The 19,396-nt window shown below is 41.8% G+C and overlaps 1 protein-coding gene across 1 annotated transcript in view; it reads left to right on the top strand.

Annotated features, from left to right (window-relative positions):
- Nucleotides 1-236: 236 nt before the first annotated feature.
- The window catches only part of KPNA3 (karyopherin subunit alpha 3), a 52,447-nt gene continuing 33,287 nt past the window's right edge, over nucleotides 237-19,396 (top strand). Inside the window, exon 1 of the mRNA XM_030445234.1 lies at nucleotides 237-550. Within this exon, the coding sequence (XP_030301094.1) occupies nucleotides 461-550 (90 nt within the window). The 5' untranslated portion in view covers nucleotides 237-460. The remainder of the gene's footprint in view (nucleotides 551-19,396) is intronic.

The raw sequence follows: 19,396 nt of genomic DNA, 5'->3' as shown, positions 1-19,396 counted from the left end.
CCGTGAGGCCGGCGGCGTTCCCGCCCGCTCCACGTGCGAGGCCTCCTCCCGCCGGGACTACATGCCCCAGAATGCAGCGCGGCGGGGGCCCGCGGTGCAGGGCGGGAAGCGCAGTCCCCGGCCTCCAGCCCCCGCCGGGCGCCTTCCGCTTGTTGGGCGGGGCGGGGCGGGGTGGTGCTGCGATTGGTGGAGCCCGCCTGTGGCGTCACGTGCGCTCGCGGCCGCTCTCCCAGTCACTCAGCAACGGCGCGCGCCCGTCCTGTCCCCCTCGCTCGCTCCCCCGCCCCCCCCTCACCCCTCTCCTCTTCCTCCTCCTCCTCTTCCTCCCCCTCCGCGCTCGTCACGGCGCGTCCCGATTCCCCCCGCCCCCCTCTCCTCCCCTCGCGCGAGCCGCCGGGAGCTGCCTCCGGAGCTGCCTCGCAGGAGCCGGGAGCCGCCGCCACCGGGAACCGCCGCCGCCATGGCTGAGAACGCCGCCGCCGCCGCTGCCGCCGCCGGCCTGGAGAACCACCGCATCAAGAGCTTCAAGAACAAGGGCCGCGACGTGGAGGTAGGTGCGGGGCCCCAGCCGGGCCGGGCCTCCGCCTCCGGCGAGCGCCAGAGGAGGGGCTGGGGCCTGGCCGCGCTCGCGGCGCCACCGGCGGGCGGCGGGAAGGAGGCGGGGAGCGGTCGCCCAGGGCGGGCGGGCTGGCGGCGGCAGCGGCGGCGGGGAAAACGCCCGCGGGGGTTTTTTGGGCTTTTTTGGGGGGGGCTTTTTTTTTTTTTTTCTCCTCCGTCATGCGGGCGCGGCCGGCGGGGGGGGGCAGAGGGGACAGCGGCGGCGGCGGGGGGAAGGGTTGGCGCGGCCGGGTCGAGCGCGGCCGCGGCGTGCGGGCCCCTCCGCCGCCTCTCCGTCGTGCTGGGGTGCGGGAGGGCCCGGTGGGCCCCGCGCCCGCCGCTGTGCCGGGGTAGGGCCGGCAGGATGCACCGCCTCCCCCGTTCCCCCTCCTCCCACCCCGCTCCTTTCTCCCACCCCAGCTGCCTCTCCGTCCTGCCGCCTCCCCGTGCCCCCTCCCTCGGGCTCGTCGGGGTCGGGGATCGGACGGAGTGGACAATGGTGCCGGCTGCCTTTTGTGCCAGTCCCGCTGGGCGGTAGTGGCCCTTTCTCCGAGGCAGGGGCTGTCCACGGGGGTTTGTGCTGCTGGTAGGGACCGCTCCCACACTCCGATCTGCCTATCTACAGTCTGCTGTGCTGGGTAATTTTGCTTCCTGCACTGCCTTAAATCAACCTTTTTCTTTTTTTTTTTATTTTTTTTATTTTTAATAAAATACTGTAGGCGCAAAAGTAATCGTCTGCTGGGCGTCTCCATCTAAATCGGGAAGGAGTGTGGTACTTACTTAATGGGGTACTAATTGACTCCCCCAAATTCGAAAGATGCTAGGTGATTAGAAGCATATTCCCTGGAGCTATTCCGAAGGTCTTCTGTGTGTCATTACTGGGGACATCTTCAATTGTAGTCCCAGTTTAAAACAGAGATAATCCCAGATCTTGCGTTTAAGTTTCTGTAATACCAAAGGAAGGGGGAGGGAGTTGTTCACAAATCATACTAGGATTGAAATCAGATTAGGATTCACTAGAGTGAAAACCTAAATATATGTGAGATTACTTTGACTTCACCCAAGTGTGTTTTCTGTCCTCTGAATTTTATCACCTAAATTCACTTCCGTAATGAGTAGGGCTGCAATTTTAGCCCTTTGAAAGCACGCTTTGAATCTTAGTAGAATTCACACCTCTGCTGCTATTGTTTGGGTGGAGACAATTTTATGCAGGTCAGGCTTAGCAGCAGGAGTGTCTTTAAGATGACATTCAAGATGCAAATAAATCTTAATTTTTGTTTAACTTGATGTCAGTGAATCCTTCTCAAAGAAAATATTACATGTAAAGAATATGATAACTTCAACACTTCCATCTAACATTAGTAAACGTTAGAAAGTAACTAAAAATTGCCTGTCCTTCTGCTTAGCAGTTGCTTTTGAGGGTAAGGAGGAGGCGTGGTGGGGTTTCTTTTTCCCCTTCTTATCCAGTGACACTCTTCCTGCTGATCCTCATTCATTTTGTCCTTGTCTCTTCTCTCCGTATTGGTTACTGGCTTTGTGGCTGCTTTCTCAGTCGCTGGCCTGAATCCATCAGAGCTCTAAACAGGGAAAGGTTAGGTATGTTCATGCCTAGCATGGACTGATCTGTCATCTATACTTGCTTATGTTATAGCATGCCCAAGACTGGGGGCATTAAGTATCTGCTTCTGTGAGGGGGAAGAAGGGAATTGACTGCCTGAGCTTTACTGCACTTAGTTCTATCAGACCAGCTAAGGCAGGTTAACTCTTGTGTATTCCTGAAGGGGAGTAATTATTTTGGAATAGAGTATTTGCTGTTACAGAGAAGCTCATCTTCTGGGGTTATCTTCCAGTGTGTTGACTGACTCCTTTTGAGGCTGAGCCTAAGACTGTTTGGCAAATGGCTCCAAGAGTGTTAATGGAACTGAAGCTTTCATGTATGTATTTGAAGGAAGTTAAAAATCTAAGAAGCATCTTTTTTTTTTTTTTTTTTTTTGAGCCTGCAAATAGATGCAGCACAAGTATTTAAAAGTTGTACACCCATGAAGATATGCTAAGATGAAATTTAGATTAATTTAAAGGACTGCAAAACATAAATATTGTCAGTGTCTCTCAGAACAACTTGTGTGAAATATCTGAAACTTTCTACTACACCTCCTTGTTGACTATCTTCTGATCATGGTACTAATTTTAAAGTTCATGTTAGAAGTACTCTTCTGAGTAAACTTTGTCTAACTTAAGTCTGTAGAAGTAAAATAAGTCGAGTTTATTGTGGAGAACAATGGAGCAGAGCAGTGCTGTAGAGTTGCCATTACCCACTGTGCTTCTCTTGAGACACTGGTGCACAGACTGACCTGCTGATGGGACAGTTTGCTGGTGTTTAGTGAAAGTTATCAGTTCTCCACAGAATGTTTCTTTTCTAAATAAAATGTTATATGTAGTTTCCAACTGTCAGCAGTTAAATACACTTGTTTTGGTCCCTGTGCTGGGATAAGGAGTTCTACATAGAGCTCATGCCTCCAGTTTTCTGTACACAGCTTTGGAAACCAGGAGGTACCTGTGCTGTCATTGGCATTGATCTGCATCTGTGCTTTTTGTCAGATTCTACCAATGAGAAAATAAATGCCTAGGATGATAGAGTAATAAATCATGGTCTGATATCTAGATTATATCCTTTGGAAAGTTTAAAATATTTAAAGCTGAATGCTCTCAGTTTCAATTTTAAAACAGTGATGTTTGAGTCACCTTCTGCCTGGAGACAGTCCCTGCCTTTGAACTCATCAGGCTTGAATATTTTCTTAAGTAATCTTCCTTTGGCTTCTAATAAATACTGATGAGTTGTTATTGATCCCCTCTGGGTACAGACTCTTCTGGCAGACCAAAATACTTACTCCTTTAATTTGTAGTTAACTCATATTTTATTACTGGGTTTGCTAGGCCATATAATTGTCTTTGCTTTTCGTTAATGCAACTTTAAGGGAAACAAAAGATGAGTAAGTATTTTTGGGTTATATTAAGGCAGGCCTCAGTACCCCATGTACCTTCTCATTGTACATTTGAATGATACAAAGAGGAGCAAAGAAATATATCTGTTGAGCAGAATTCAAAGCTTTTGAATCCTTGACCTGCACCAGTTCACTCTACTTTTCCTAGTTTCAGATTTGGGTGGAAGTTTATTACCTTTATATTGGCTTCCTCTGTTAAAGGTGGTAAAGTTGTAATTATGGGGTGTTAATACTTCCCAAAGAGTATTTAACGTCCAGAAGGGATAATAGCAAAACGAAATGCCAGAAACAAAGTGTTACTCTGAGTTTGTGTTCTTGCTTTTATTAGTGAGGCTCTTCTATTTTTATAGGTACTGACATGTGATTAGCAGCAGACAGACCTAACCTGAACCTACAGAGCTCAGCGATAAGGAGCCAAGACACTAGTGGCTTCATCTGGATGAACAACTGCCAGAACAGTTTCTCCTCAAAACCTTCTCAATTTTATGTTCTACAGAGACATGAAAGGGCGTTTTAAATTGTCCTATATGTGAAGAGAAAGGTTTCCTGTGCTGATCATAGGCATGAAGTCTTAAGTCTCAGTGAGTTTCTTCTAAATGTATGGCTCTGATTACTCCTGTACAGCTGAGGAGTATTGTTGTCTTACAGGACAAGATTTAACAGTTGTGGCCACTTAATTTGTAATAGCCCTTGTATCTGCTGTGTTTGTTTGGTTATGTTGACACCTAAGGTAATGCAGCTTCTAGAAAACCTAATTTGAACTTTGATTTTTCTCTTTGTGGTTCTTCAACTTCACTTTTTACCTAGTAACATCCTTCGTAGACTTTTTTACTCCAGCTTCTTGGACTGGAAGTGTTCCTCTTCATTACAATAGCAGGCATGCATATGCTGGATCAGTGTTCTGATGTTTAAGGTGAGAGATAAACAATTCAGCCCATTTTGTATTGTCCAAATTCATCAGCATCCCTAGCTAAAACTGGGGAAAAAATCTTGATGAATGGAGATGTAATTTGTAGGCTATCTGCATGACTTACTGTTATTTTTGTGTGTGATGCAATGAGACTGTGTGGTCATGTAATTAGCAAAACACATACTGGATCAAAAGCAGAGCTCCATGTGCACTCATTTAAAAAAACCAGAACAGCTAGTGAGGATTTAGAGTATTATAACCTAAATGACTATGTGTAAAAACACTTTAATGACTGAGATTAAAAATTCCTTTTTTGTACTTCTCATACCCTTCATCTGTCAAAAAAACACAGGTCCTTGAACTACTGTCACTTAGGCTGTAAGATTAATGTACTGAAATTTGATGAAGGTTGTTTATCAAAAGGACATAAAGCCCTCTTGGTCATCTTTCACCTGCTTGTACTGTATTTAATTTTAAAATTAAGAGGTCCTGGTCACTGGTGTCTTTTCCCCAGTTACAGGATTTTGGAGGGCATTTTAATCACCTTTTAGTCTGTATCATCTTTGGGTCCTGGGACTTTGAAGGATCCATTTTTATTCTGTACTTTCAGCATCCTGACCCCAGATGAGATAGAGGAAGAAACTGGGCTTAGCCCAGATCTCCACTGTCAGCTTGGTAGCTTCAGTGTATTTCCTATTGCTGCTTTGGTACCAGCATTAATCTAGTTCTTGAGGATGCATGAATTTATTCACATTTTTCTGTCATCCTGCCACAGATTTCTTTTGTGAGCAGAGGTGAATTGCAGTGGAGGTACCAAAGCTGTGCAGTGTTGGTGAATGAGCAGCCGTGCTGCTACCAGCTTAGTTCTCTGCACTCACTGGTGCTTTTGCTGACACCCTACGCTCCCCTGAAATGCTACATGGAGCAAATAAGGCTTGTAGCAATCCCAGAAAGCATGTTACTCCAAGCTTTACTTTACAAGAACCCAGTGTCTCTCAGGTGTGCACTTGTACAGATTGATCAGCTTTCTGCCTTTTGTTTTCCTGGCACAGGAACTGATGGTGGCAAAAGAAGAGATGGGAGAGAATAGGGCTCTAACAGCTGATTGAGGTTGGTTCCAGGTACTGTGGACCTGCTGTCCTAGTACCCTCAGCTGTCTCACTGAATCTCAATAGGTAAAGTGAAAACACAGGCGTCAAGTAGCTTCCTGTGGGGAACTGGTTTTAATATATGATCCAATACTCATGCAGAGTCTCTAATCTCTGACTCCTGCAGCTTTATTGCCCTTTCAGGCCAGTATACTCTTGGGAGAATACAGGTATATTTCTACCTGTTTGTACCCTGGAAAGATTTACATGGGTAGGAAGTAAGAGGTAGATGTGGCAAATCTCATTGGTTGCTGTTGCTAGAGAATTCTCTAACCTTTAGTTAGTCTGCGAGTAGATAGTACAATACTGTGAAATATTAGTGACTCCTGGCAGAAAGCAAGCACTGAGTAAGTATGTGTGCTGTCTCACATTTCCCTTAAGAGGTTCAAAATCAGTTGAATGCATTGTGTTTTAAAATGTTTAAAAACACAGATACCTTAGGAAGTAATTGTTTATTTCAGAAATACCTGCGGAGAAAACAATTTGGAGATGACATCTCATGATGAACATAATCTTCATAAACTGATTGAGATCTGTTTTTGTTGAACTGAGGCCCAATTACTGCTGTTTGTTGTGATATACCAAGCTTTAGCTAATTTTCCTGTAATTACAGAATTTGTTTATCTTATGTATTTCAAATACTACAGCAGTTGCTCTGGTATCTCTGAAGCTGCTTCAATTAAAGGATTGATTTTTAACTAGGAAACTGTCGGTTTGGTCAAATTTGATAGCAGTGTAACTCTCATACTATTAAAGAGGTCTTTAATTATTTTTACATAAGTTCTTTGAGGGTTTCATAATACTTGTGCAGTTCCAGCACAAAACCTAGCAGGACGTTTTGTCCTCTAAAACTGTGTTGTCTGAAAAGACAGCGATTAGGAGGATGTACCAGCTCCGAGTGAGTGATCAGATTTGTATTACTGTGGGGTTGGAAGTAGAACGAGGCATCTAATTTGTAAGATTGGTCCAGAAAAGGCAAAGAACTGGTTGGAGCTGATGGAGCACATCATCACGTAGGAAAGGCAAATTGCTAAGTAAATTGATTTAAAATGAAAAAGAACTGTAAAACCTATGTATTTTCCCAGAAAAGGGTCTCTCAGCTCTTCCCAAAATACGCAGCACTGTGAAACTGCTACTGAATTGGTGTTCCTGGTACTTCTGTAATAGCAGAAGTTGTGTACTTTGCATTCCATTTCACAACATTTTTGATATGGATTGTCAGAGAGCTACTTCCAGAAAGTTAGCCCTGGGCCAGAACTGCTGTGGAGTGAACTTGTTGCAGAGTTCTTTGTGTTTCTTCAATTTTCTGTGCCCTTAGCTTCCTGAGCTGGCCCTTCAAGTCTGGAGAAGGCCACTGCTGGCTCAAAGAGGTCAGTGTGAAGAGGAGGATGTATACCTTGTCTAGTGATATTTAACTGTCGAGTTGTTATCCCTTTGCAATCAGATTGACACCATTAAATCTACAGGGGAAATTTTATGTAATTTCTTCTGGATCAGTTGATACTTGTCACCTTTCATAGGTTAAGCAAATGTTACAGTCAGTTTTAAACTTGATTTGTGTGTGTTTGATAAATATAGCAAGTACAAAATAGGCATATATACTGTATGAATGTCTGCAGAACATGAGATAAAATTAATATTTTCCTCATTCATACACCTATTACTGAAGAACTTGTTTCTCTCATGTTCTGTCGTGTCTGACGAGCTGGAGATCTTTTATTGTGTATTTTTAACCTTGGGTTTTGTCAGATTCAGGAACAGGTTGACTTCAGAGGTACTGGTGGAATAGGTGATTTGCAAAATGAGCCTGGGGAAATGGCTTCCTCATAGCTTGACTTGTTAGGCTTGATGGAGATGTATTTTAATGAGCCCCATTGCTTCCCTTCTTCATTGCACCAAAATTCTGACTTGCAACCAGATATAGAAGGCTTTCTACATCAAAAATCCTGAGGTGATGAGAAGCTTGCTAGGAGTCAGCAGGATCCTGTTAACCACTGCTGATCAGCCACACAAGAAGAAAGTAGGCTGGTAATGGGTAGTGGTCAGAATACTGAGCAAACAGCAGTGAAGAGCAACCTTCCAGACAAGAAGAGCTACTGAAGGAGTTCTGATGAAACTTGTGAGCAGCAGGAGCTGCCAGCAGCAATTCAGATTTTGGCAGGACCCTCTTCCCATGCCTACTGCTGATAAAAGTGTGACCCACTGTACCTCTGAATTCAGCGTAGTGTGTTTTGGTGGGCCCTATAGCTTTGAGGTTTAACAGAGCATTGTATTGGTTCTTGTCCATCAATTCCAGACCACTTCTGGTGATCTAAGCAGCTTCTTAGGGATAGCAGATACCCTTTTTATCGAAGGAGATGTAGACATGTACATTGGAGCCTTTAGAAACTGAATGTTGAGAAATTTTCAAGGAGAGAAATATGATGCCCAGAATGTTCAAATGACAAAAGCATAGGATGGGGGCTTGTGTCAAAAAATTGAGGTAGAGGCATCTAGAATGGCTAGTACTGAAATTATTAAATCCCAAGGGTTGCTGAGAAGGTTCATAAAAGATTGTGGGTTGTTGCTGGAGTGTATTTTATTATTCATAAAATTCCATCTTCTTCCTGGGTTATCAGCTGGGTTTGTTGTTTTCTCTTGCATCTTGAGCAGAATGATCTCTTCATAGATTTAATTAGGCAGCTAACACGTTTAATCTTTTTTTCCTTTTGATTAGATCTTTCAAAAATAGGAAAAAAAATTGATTTAGTTTGAGCCATGTAATATTATACCAAAAAAGCTTTGTGTGGTTGAGTAAAGACCATCTCTCTAGGGACTTGATTTGTTGTTTTTTCATGGCACCTTGTGACTGTATGCAATTTGCAATTATTGTTTCTTATTTTATAGATGGAATAATAGAACTTTTTTTTTTCTCCCTTCACAGGGATGTAAGTTTTTTAAATATATCATAAAATCATAGAATGCTTATGTTAGGTACTTTGATACTTTAGTTGAAGACTCTTAAATATCTGAAAGAGGGGTTTCTTTGTTCAAACATAGAGTGCCCACGAAGTTATCTGGCTAATATTTAGTCTGATAGGTGGTGGGTTGGTTTTTTTTTGTTTGTTTTTGTTTGTTTGTTTGTGTTTGGTTTTTGTTTAAACAAGTATAAATATTTGGCAAGCCTAAGAATGTCTGGTCTTCTCTGGCATTTGCCTCATAAGTCAGTGAGGACTTTCTTACCAAACAATTTTGTAATTAGATTCCTGAAAGTGTTTAGCTACAATTTCATTTAATTACAATTTTTTAAAGAATTTAATTAGGTCTTCATGATGATCACAAGATCAAAATTTTAGTCTGATGTTTGCATGTTACCATGAACAGTAATTTTAATTTTGCTCTGCTGTTCTCTGCTTTCATATCCTATACACAAGTGAAGGCAGTATTTTTTGTGTACTTTCCTTCCTCAGTAAGGGAAAGGGAGGGATGCTTGCTTAGAAATTCTAGGAGAGGACAGAGATGGTGTCATGTCTTGGGAGAGACTAAGGAGTCATATAGGTGTTTGTTTTCCCTCGATTGTTTCTAGGGGAGTCCAAAGCAACTGTTATGTTATTTGTGCAATACAGGAAAACAAGCATTCAGACACCTGAATAGAAATTTGTGTACTAACAAAAGCAGATTCCTGTAACATAAAACTGTACCAAATTTCAAATCTTTGTACTTAGAGTGTGTCAAGAAGGCTTAATCTTCTAACTTTTTCAAAAATTATGAATAGGAATTACTTTTAATTAGGTTATCTTGGTTATCCACTGTTCTTGGTGACTGTATCACAGCATAACACAAAGCTGACGTCATTGTAAAATTCAGCATGCCCTTCTGTTTCCAAAAAGTTCGTGACAAGAGCAAAGACTTGATACAGATGTCCTTCAGACCTGTCCTTCAGTAGTTTCTTTTGGGCTGCAGTGTGAAGGACAGAACTCCACAGTTAAATTCTGTAGGGTGAGCTGTTGTCTAACTGGAGATGGCAGTGGCTCCAGTGCCACCACTTGTTGGACTACTATGTGGACTGGTTCCTTGCCCTGTTAGGATCACAAGACAAAACAAATACTTTGAATTAGTTGGTGATCCTTGCTGCCTGCCTGTTGGTCTGTGCACACCAACTTTTGCACAGTGATGAGTTAGCTTGGGGTGCTGTGGGACTACCTGGAAACTTCAGTTTGACATCAGGTGGAGCCTCTGTGGCTGCATTGCTGCTTTTGGTTTGATGTCTGTAAAGGTGTGATCAACAGATCTACATCTGAATGGAAATACAGTATTGATTAGGTATGAGTCCTTGACTCACACAACACTTGTAACTGGAAATCTGCTAGATTCTGTCCTCCTTCCCCTAGTTGAGTTTTGATGTTGAGTAGAGAATTTCAGCTCTGCTTTTATTCTGTATTAAATCAGTAGATAATATGTTTATTGTATTCTGGACTGCTTAGTGGCCTTTAGGATTGGTGTGATTTGTGTTGAACACAGCCAACTAAATTGCTTCAGGTTCAGTCTCCTGAAGGTTGTATTGGTAAATTGGTAATTGGTATATGGGAATTAAAATGTGAATGCTCACATCTCACTATTTTTTGCTGAGAGTAGCTCATTATGCAGGTTAAACAAATGCAGAGAGGGTATTTGGACCTTGAGGAATATGCTTACAAAAGAGCTAGTAAGAAGTAAACTTAGCAGTTGCTTTTCCACCAAGGTCTTCTGGAGCAGTAGAAGTGGATAATGTGGATGGGCAGCTTTGCTTCCTTAGGGCTTTCAGGTGAGTCAGCACCATGAGCAACAATAATTGGAGGCTTGTGGGTTTCCATATTGGCATGCATGTTGGGCTTCAGTGACTCATTATCCATCACTTGGAGTCATAGTGGATATCTGCAACCAGTTTGCTGAGACTAGACAGGTTCAGATACTTGAATTATCTTGCCACAGACTGGCTAAGAAAAAGCAGCTGGTATTCATTCTAGGGGCCCCAAACTGGGGCTTAAGGAAAAAATAAAGTAGCATGTCAGCTCCAACTGCAGAAGAACTTGTGTTCTTTCAGTGGCCTTTATTAACCCCAAGGAACATAAATCCTAGACAGGCTATAGCATCCAAAATACAGTAGCATAAATACTGCACTCTTCTGATGCACCTAGTAATGCATTAAAGGTTACAATCCAAAAGGAAACCTTGTACTATTAACGTTCTGCAGTGCACAGAGAATCTGAACCAAGTTCTAATACTCTCTGCCAAATAATAGAATGTTTCCCCAAAAGAGGAGCAAATACCTTCAGGTCATACAGTAATCAAATGAAATAAAATTCTCTTGGAGTCACAGGTCAGACTATACAGGCGCATTGAAAGGGTATTTGTCTGCTTTGGTGTGGATCTGGTAGCCTGGGAAGAGTGCAAAGAGGTTGTCCAAGCAGCCAGGGATCAGGTTAGGAAAGCTAAAGCCCAGGGAGACTTAAATCTGGCTAGGGAGACTTAAATCTGGCTAGGGACATCAAAGGTAAAAAAAGCTTCTACAGGTGTGTCAGTGATTAAAAGAAGACTAGGGACAATGTGGGCCCTCTCCCACAGGAAGGAAACAGAAGACCTGATTATGTGGGATATGGAGAAGGCTGACATAATCAATTACATTTTTTGCTGCAGTCTTAACTGGCAAGGGCTCTGGCCACACCACCCAAGTTGCAGAAGGCAAAGCAAGGACTGCCAGGAGGAAGACCCACCAACTGCAGGAGAAGAGCATATTAGAGACCACCTAAGGAACCTGAAAGTGCACAGGTCCATGGGACCTAATGAGATATATGCACAGCTCCTGAGGAAACTGGTGGATGAAGTTTCAAAGCCTCTTTCCATCATATTTGAAAAGTCGTGGTAGTCTAGTGAAGTTCCTAGTGACTGGAAAAGGGGAAACATAACCCTCATGTGCAAAAAGGAAAACCTGAGCAACTACAGGCCAGTCAGTCTTACTTCTGTGTCTGGCAGGATCATGGAGCAGATACTCCTGAAGGCTCTGCTAAGGCACATGGAAAATATGGAGGTGGTTGGTGGCAATTATTGTGGCCTCACGGGGGGCAAATTGTGCCTGACTAATTTGGTGGCTTTTTATGATGGGGTCACAGTATCAGTGGACAAGGGGAGACCAACTGAGATCACCTACCTGGAGTTTTGCAAAGCGTTTGACACCGTCCCACATGAGATCCTGGTCTCTAAACAGATAGATGGACCACTTAGTGGATAGGGAATTGGCTGGATAGTTGCACTCAGAGAGGAGTGGTCAGCAGCTTGGCAACCACCAAATGGAGACCAGTGATGAGTGGAGTTCCTCAGGGTCTGGGAATAGGACTGGTGGTATTTAACGTCTTCATCAGGGATATGGACAGTGGAATTGAGTGCACTCTCTGAGAAGGTTTTTTGACAACACCAAGCTGTGAGGTGTGGTTGACACACTGGAGGGAAGAGAGGCCATCCAGATGGATCTTGACAGGCTTAAGAGATGGGCCCATGCCAACCTCATGAAGTTCAGTAAGTACAAGTGCAGGGTCTTGCACCTGTCTCAGGGCAATCCCAAGCATGCTTGCAGGCAGGGTGAAGAATTGATTGAGAACAGTCCTGGGGAGAAGGACTTGGGGGTGTTGGCTGATGAGAAGCTCAACATATGCCAGCAATATGTGCTTGCAGCCCAGAAAGCCAACTGTATGCTGGGCTGCATCAGAAGAAAAGTGGTTTCAGCAGGTTGAGGAGATGATTCTCCCCCTCTGCTCTGCTCTTGTGAGACCTCACCTGGAGTAGCACGTCCAGCTTTGGAGCACCAACACAAGAAGAACATGGAGCTGTTGGAGTGAGTCCAGAGGACAACCACCAAGATGATGAGAGGGCTGGAGCACCTCTCCCATGAAGACAGGCTGAGAGAGTTGGGGTTGTTCAGCTTGGAGAAGAGAAGGCTTCAGGGAGACCTTATAGTGACCTTCCAGTACCTGAAGGAGCCAATAGGAAAGCTATAACTAGAGGATCTTTAAGGTCCTTTCCAAGCAAAACCATTCTGTGATCTGTTGCTTGTAGTGTGGAATCCATGCCCCCTGCCTGCATTTCTAACTGGGTTAGCATAATTTAATATGGAACTATGGTAATGAAACCAAGAGTAAAGTTGTTCTAACTTTGTAGTCTGTATGACTGAAAAAATATCATTGTTTTTCTTAAAAGGACCGTTTGGAACTATATGGGAGTACTTGGTAATTAGGTAAATCTCAAAATTGGGTGTGGGGAAGAAGAGGCTGCCTAGAAACATAGATAGTGAGGGTGACAGGGGCTGGATAATAATCCATGATGCTTGTAACTAAAGGAATAAGCCTAGAAGGAAAGGTTAATTCTGACTAAATGTGATTTACCTTGACATGGATATCAAACCTTTTTCCATGTCCAAAAGAAACAGGTGGAGTCTGTGCACAGTGTCATGGGTTTTAGTTCTTCCATTTGAAAGTTGTGTTCAGACTGTCATGATACTGTGGAGTAATTTTTCCTTCATATGTTGTGATTTTCTTGTGATTCTGAGATTAAGCTATGTGCATTGAGAAGTGTGAAGAGGTATAACAGCAGAATCACCTTCTGTCAGTGTCCTTTTGTCTGGTTTTGGTTGAAGCCAACTGTAGCAGAACGAGTAAAACAGTATCATTAAACTAAGCCTTAACTTTACACATTCTAACAAATTATCTTCCTATGCAAATAAGGAGTATTTAGCTTTTAATGTTAATCACAGATGGTCAGCTGACAATCTTGACCATCTCAATTATTGTATACAAACTAGGACAATATTTTTTTCCTGCCTAAAACCAGCCCAGCCCCCAAGGCCTCTGCATTTCCATGAGTATTGCAGTATTTCATTTTTGTTAAAAGGTGTTAGAGAAGAAACAAGGAAAAAAGGCTAGTAAAACAATTTCTAGGGAAAAACACTGTTTACTTCCCTCCTTTCACTATTTTACCCACACCTACATTGTAAAGTATCTGAACTATATGTAGGGCATGCTCACTTGCAAGAGGGGAGGTATTAGTTAAATCCAATCCAGCTGTTGGAACTGGGCCATTTTTCTCCTTGTCAGCTAGGCAGGTGGAAGTAGTCTGGAATTGACTTGCCAAATGCTAAGCTCTTTGGGTACCCTGTATATGTAATCAAGCTTGTTAAGTATCCCAGCTGTTCCAGGGCAGCTCTTTCCTTGTAAACATGTATCTTCTGGTTTTCTGAGACTGCTTCCTGTTAAGATGTAAAAGCAGAAATAAATTAATCTACTTCCTCTTTTAGTTGTTTGTAGATACAGGTAAATTAGCATCAGTCAGTGAATTTGTTCTCTCTTTCCCGCTTAATAGCTGAACTTTCAAAGAAAAAAGCACATCTTACTAGATTCCCTGAAAACTTACCTTTTGTATCCACAGAAGAGCCTAAATCAACATTGGTGTGTGGTGGATGTCTTGTCAAGGTGAACCTGGCTTTCCCATTTCCATGGGCTACCTGATGTGGAGGCTGATGGATGCAGCAGAGCGGGGACAGCTGGCAGCCCAGCCAGTATGGCAGTATTGATATATGCTGCTTGACATAAAAGCATCTTTTTTTATTCCTCTCCATCTCTTACGTTTTCTGGACTTGCTCCTTTTGCAGTGGAAGTGGTGTAAATGTGTTGATTAAAAGATGACACCCCTCAGGTATCTGACTTAATGAGGCAGCTTGTCTGGGTGAGCACCACTCTGGGCTCCAGAACTTGTTACAATGGTTGGTAGATTTTCAGTCATTAAGTGATGGCTGTGCTTTAATCTTCCCACTGACACAATTAGTATAGCTAGAAATGTTTAAAATGCCTAAAATTCATTCTTCTTACTGTTGCAGCATTTGATTATTTTTTTCTGTACAGAGAATATATGTTACTAAACACCTTGTGCATGAAAGTTCATTTTTAATTTCACTTAAGAAATCCTTATCCCAGTATAACAAAGGGAATGTAATGACTTGAGCTTCTCACTAGGTTACATCCTTCACACATATAAATAGTTTTAATTTTCTGATTTGTACAGTAACTGAGGATGAAGTAACCTTATCAGGTATCCAGAATTTCTTGTCCCTAGAAGTGATATGCTTAAGAGACTTTAAAGTGCTTAGAATCAATTAAGATTGATTTTTTTACATATGAAGTAGAAATCAGCGGAAACCATAAGACTACTTCTGATATCTCATTGTGAATGAGATGTTACTTGCATAAAATAGTATCAGTGTTTCAAATCCTTTCATAAATAGGAGGACTATTCTGACTGCTGTGTCTCAAATGTGGTTTTGCCCTTTTTAATTACCTTGAACTTTCCTCTTCTAGTCCTGTATACCTTTGGTAGAGTTTTGTTTTGGTTTTGCGGTTTGCTTTGGGGTTTGTGGGTTTTACTTGCTTTGTTTTGGTTTTCCCAGGAAAAAGACATGGCTTGAGTATTTGCTACAGAGGCTTTTGGAAAATGTGTTATCTTTGACCTATGGTAGATGGGGTCCAGCTGATTGGTTTCACAATTCCTTCTTTTTTTTTTTTTTCCCTTTTTAATTTACAGAAGCTGTATGACTTACCTTTTCAGGTACTGTAATATATTATGCAGTTAAACATTTTCTATGTTAAACAAAGGCTCAAGAAGCCAGAGAAACTTGCTAGACTGAATTCTGTCTTTTAGAATCTCAATGCTATTCAGGACTTCAAAGTAATCCTTTGTTTGCCAGGAAGGTGCGGATGGTCTGTCTTAAGACATCAAGTGGTAGGGTTACAACAGTGATATTTGCTTTTTAACATGGAGAGAGCATCTTGTGCACCTTTGTGCAGGGTTTCACAACTGGTACTTGTGAAGTATGTGTGGTTGAGCCAGAGGGTCCCAGACGTTTTGTCACTTAAAAATAATTCTGAGAATGTGCTGGCATTAAGGGTTACTGTTACACTCATATTTCAGAATTGCACAGGTTTGTCTTTAGCCATAGCTTATTGATATTGAGTTTTGAGCACAGTTCTGTCTCATAAGCCAGGTATGAACTGAAAAAAATCAAGAAGACATTCCTGTTCTCCTCGGGTGGCTTTGAAATTGAGCTTTTTGTTTCTTGTCAGCTTCTTGTTGGAAGAGAGTAACAGAGCTGAAACACTGATATGATGAGGATGACTGTATTCTGGTGTTGCTTCTCCCCACTGGGTGTGTTAAAGGCAGTTATAAAGGGACTGAGGCATTCTTTGAAACCTTATTTTGGGCATTGGCTTGAATCTTGCTTTATTTTCAAGGTTTAGTGTCTCTTATATCTATTTTCTTTTGTCAGCATTTTTGTGTTTTCTGTCGGTTGGAAGCAAGGCTACCTTGCAGCCCTTAACAGCAGCACTTACATGTGTAGTGATCTTCTTTATTGGCATATAAAATTAATTTTGATACTTTGATGAAGCTAAGGGTTATTTTTCTTTCAAGTGGAAGGTGTTGGGGAGAGATCCTTGGCACATAACACTTCCTGGCTTTAGGAAGGTATTCAGAAATTTGAGGTAGAAGTGAGAAATTTATCTAACAGCATCTAGTAGTTTGGTTTTTTTTTCTGGTTTATTTTAGAAAACAACAAGATGCTAGGGAAATCGAGAGCAGAAATATAGCTGAGCATCTAATTTTGGCTTGTTATGAAACTTAATGGTATTCAGTACATTGCTGTGGTTATGCGAGGCTGTCAGACACACTGGGAAGTAATTGTTCTTCACAGATGGTGAACTGGGAAGAAGCAACCTCTTGTTACAAAAGAACTTAAGCCTGACTTGGGTCATGTAGCAATGGAAACGTAATGTAGCACAACTTGGTGAGTCTTGTGTGCTCTTGTTTCTTTATAGTACATGCTGACTAATAGTTACTCTGTGCAATTTTTACTTTTTGCACCTTCTGTATGGTGCATTGATGCCCCGGTGTTTAGGAGCAGCCACGCAGTTCAGGTGTTGCAGGAATAAACTAGAATTATTTTTGTGATCTGTAGGATTTTACCTACAGGGCAAAAGAAATTTGTAGTCTGATCTTTTTTGAGATTTGAAGTCTAACTTTTTTTATTTAGTGAAACAGTTCAGATTTGTCAGTGGTAGTATTGAGATGTGCTGTTTCAGTGTGACATGAAGTTATTTGAATATATTAAGATGAGAAGCAACTGTAGTCAGATGCTGTGTGAGTCAAACAGTGTATTAGATCCATTGGTAACACCTTGCTAGGTTTCAGCTAGTGCTACATATGTAGACTTCAGCAGCTTGTTGTCCTCCCAGTCTGAAAGCTTATAATGAATCTGTAGGGATGAATTGCAGAATAATTTTTCCTTCTGTCTCTTTTGGCTGACCTGTGTTAGCTGGGGAAAATGTTCAGCCTTTCTATTATTGTAGAAATCTCTTGTAAATGCCTATCAGTTCCCTACATGCTGGGGCTTGTGGATAGTATAAAAGTGGTATTTTGCTTACAGTGGTAATGCTTCCTTAAAGGGAGGCTTGCAGTGGTACTTAAGACTGCTTCTTTGATATACTGTTGGATTATAGCATGTTTGTCTTCTAAGGCAGTAGGAAGGTGCTGATAAGCTGCTGTATTTCTAAAAAGCTTCATCTGAAACATAAGCTTTAAATACCTACCTTTTAAGAAATGCCAAATCAGGACAAAAAATTAACTGGATTGCTTAAGTCCTGTTTTTTGGGGGGAATAAAATCAGGGCTTTGCCAACCCTTCTCCCCCCAGCACATAAAATTAGAAATTGTGCCTATTGCTCTGCAAGCTTGCAAAATGGAGGGTGCAGTTGTAGTGTGGTGCTATACATATACAAGCTTTTCCTGTAATCAAATGAGGTTGCAGCATGTGTTTAGTCTGAGGAGTGTGGCCTCTCAGGGCAAGGATAGCCAAATTGCAGACATTCAGAGTATCACCTTCTGTGGTAAAAAGGTAAAAATCAAGATGGTGAGCAGTCTGAACAAATGCCAATTAAGTAACAGGCATGAAATTAAGAAAAAAGGCCAGTATCAAGTGCACACGTGGGATTTTCATGTGCAGTCTATAATTGTAACAATTGACTTGTATGAAGTGGAATCCGTGGTCTCAAATACATTGGTATGCAATAGTCATCTCCTGTGTTGGGGACAAGGAGTGGAAATAATGAATTTGGAAATATTTCATTTGAATATGGATATATTGGATGAATGGATATATTCCAAATATTGGAATATTTGGAATGTCAGCATGCATCTAGCTGAGAGCACCCATCATGGTCTGACCAGGACAACCAGATTTAACTGTCAGAATGCACCATAGGCTCTTTGGGAACTTTAATCCCATATACTTGCAGGAAGACTCTACCCTTACACTGTGCTGCTGATCCTTGTATAATCCTGCTCACCCCCAACATGCTGAATTTTAAAGATGCTGTGCCAACAGGAAACTGGGAGACTGGGAGCTCTTAGTTCAGTGGGGGCCAGATAACACTCATTAGTTCTGTGAAGTTAAAGCTAAGTGATATACCCAGTTATTGGCCCACTTGCTCTGTGAATGGAGAAGCACCTCTGCTGTTTAATGCTGTCTATTCTATCTTATAAAGAAGGAAGGGAAAAAAGAAAATTTATCAGAACTGCTTTGAAAGAGAAACTGCATATAATAAGCTTAGAAGGAAGTACAAAAGAGCTGCTAAAAGGGTAAAAACCTTTTACTATGGAGATTATCTTAAACATCCATGCAGTTGATGACCTTTAGAAGAATCTTTCTAAAGAGTGAAATCTTTCTAAATGATGAAAAGATATTCTTGCTGGTCTCTTCTCCCAAATAACAGAAGAAGAGGAAATGGCCTCAAGTTTGCCAGGGTAGGTTAGATTGGACATCAGGAAAAACGTTTTTAGTGAAGGGGTTGTCAGACACTGGAACGTGCTGCCCAGGGAGGTCGTCAAATCACTCTCCTTGGAGGTATTTAAAAGACCTGTAGATGTGGTACTTAGAGAAATGGTTTAGTGGTGGACTTGGCAGTGCGCTGGGTTAATGGTTGAACTTGATCTTAAAGGTCTTTACCAACCAAAGTGGTTCCATGATTAAATGTAGAACCATAATGGAGCAGTCAAATATTTTGAATACCAGTTTGACAAAAGTGAGGAACTACTGTAAAAACACTGAGACAGAATTACAATGGAGTAGGATCAGTGGGGCTGAAATAATGGAAGTATGAAACACAGATAAAACCCAAATTGAAAATCTGAGTGAATTATTTGCCTTTAGAAAGAAGCTTAGAGTCTTCCCAGTAGAGCCTTTATGGATGGATGACTGTGAGTAACTGTCTTTAGTCTAAGCATTTTTAGAGGTGTAAAGTAAATTGATGAAATGCATAGTAATGCCATGCCAGGGACTGCACTGTATTTGATTTTCTAAATGACAAATATCAAGCTGCTGAACTGTTTAACACAACATCCAGTCTTAAATCTGCCTGCCTTCTAGAAAAGTGGTAGGTGTCAAATATTACAGTTGTCCCCTAAAGAGCTTCAGATTTGGTTTGATTTTCATGCTTAGTAAAATATATTGTAGATTATTATCACTTAGACAAATGGAAAAATTGTAACTGTGGAGCAAATTTAAAAGTAAATTGTGACTTCCATTAAATTGCTGAGATTTCAAGTCTGGCACATACAACACTGGATTCGGGGGAGAAAATGCTATTGGAGACTCAAGTTAGCTTGGTTTGTCATATGATGTGCCTCAAC

Source organism: Calypte anna, chromosome 1 (assembly GCF_003957555.1).
Source record: "Calypte anna isolate BGI_N300 chromosome 1, bCalAnn1_v1.p, whole genome shotgun sequence".
Classification (NCBI taxonomy): Eukaryota; Metazoa; Chordata; class Aves; order Apodiformes; family Trochilidae; genus Calypte; species Calypte anna.
This window is presented reverse-complemented; position numbering and strand designations above follow the sequence as displayed.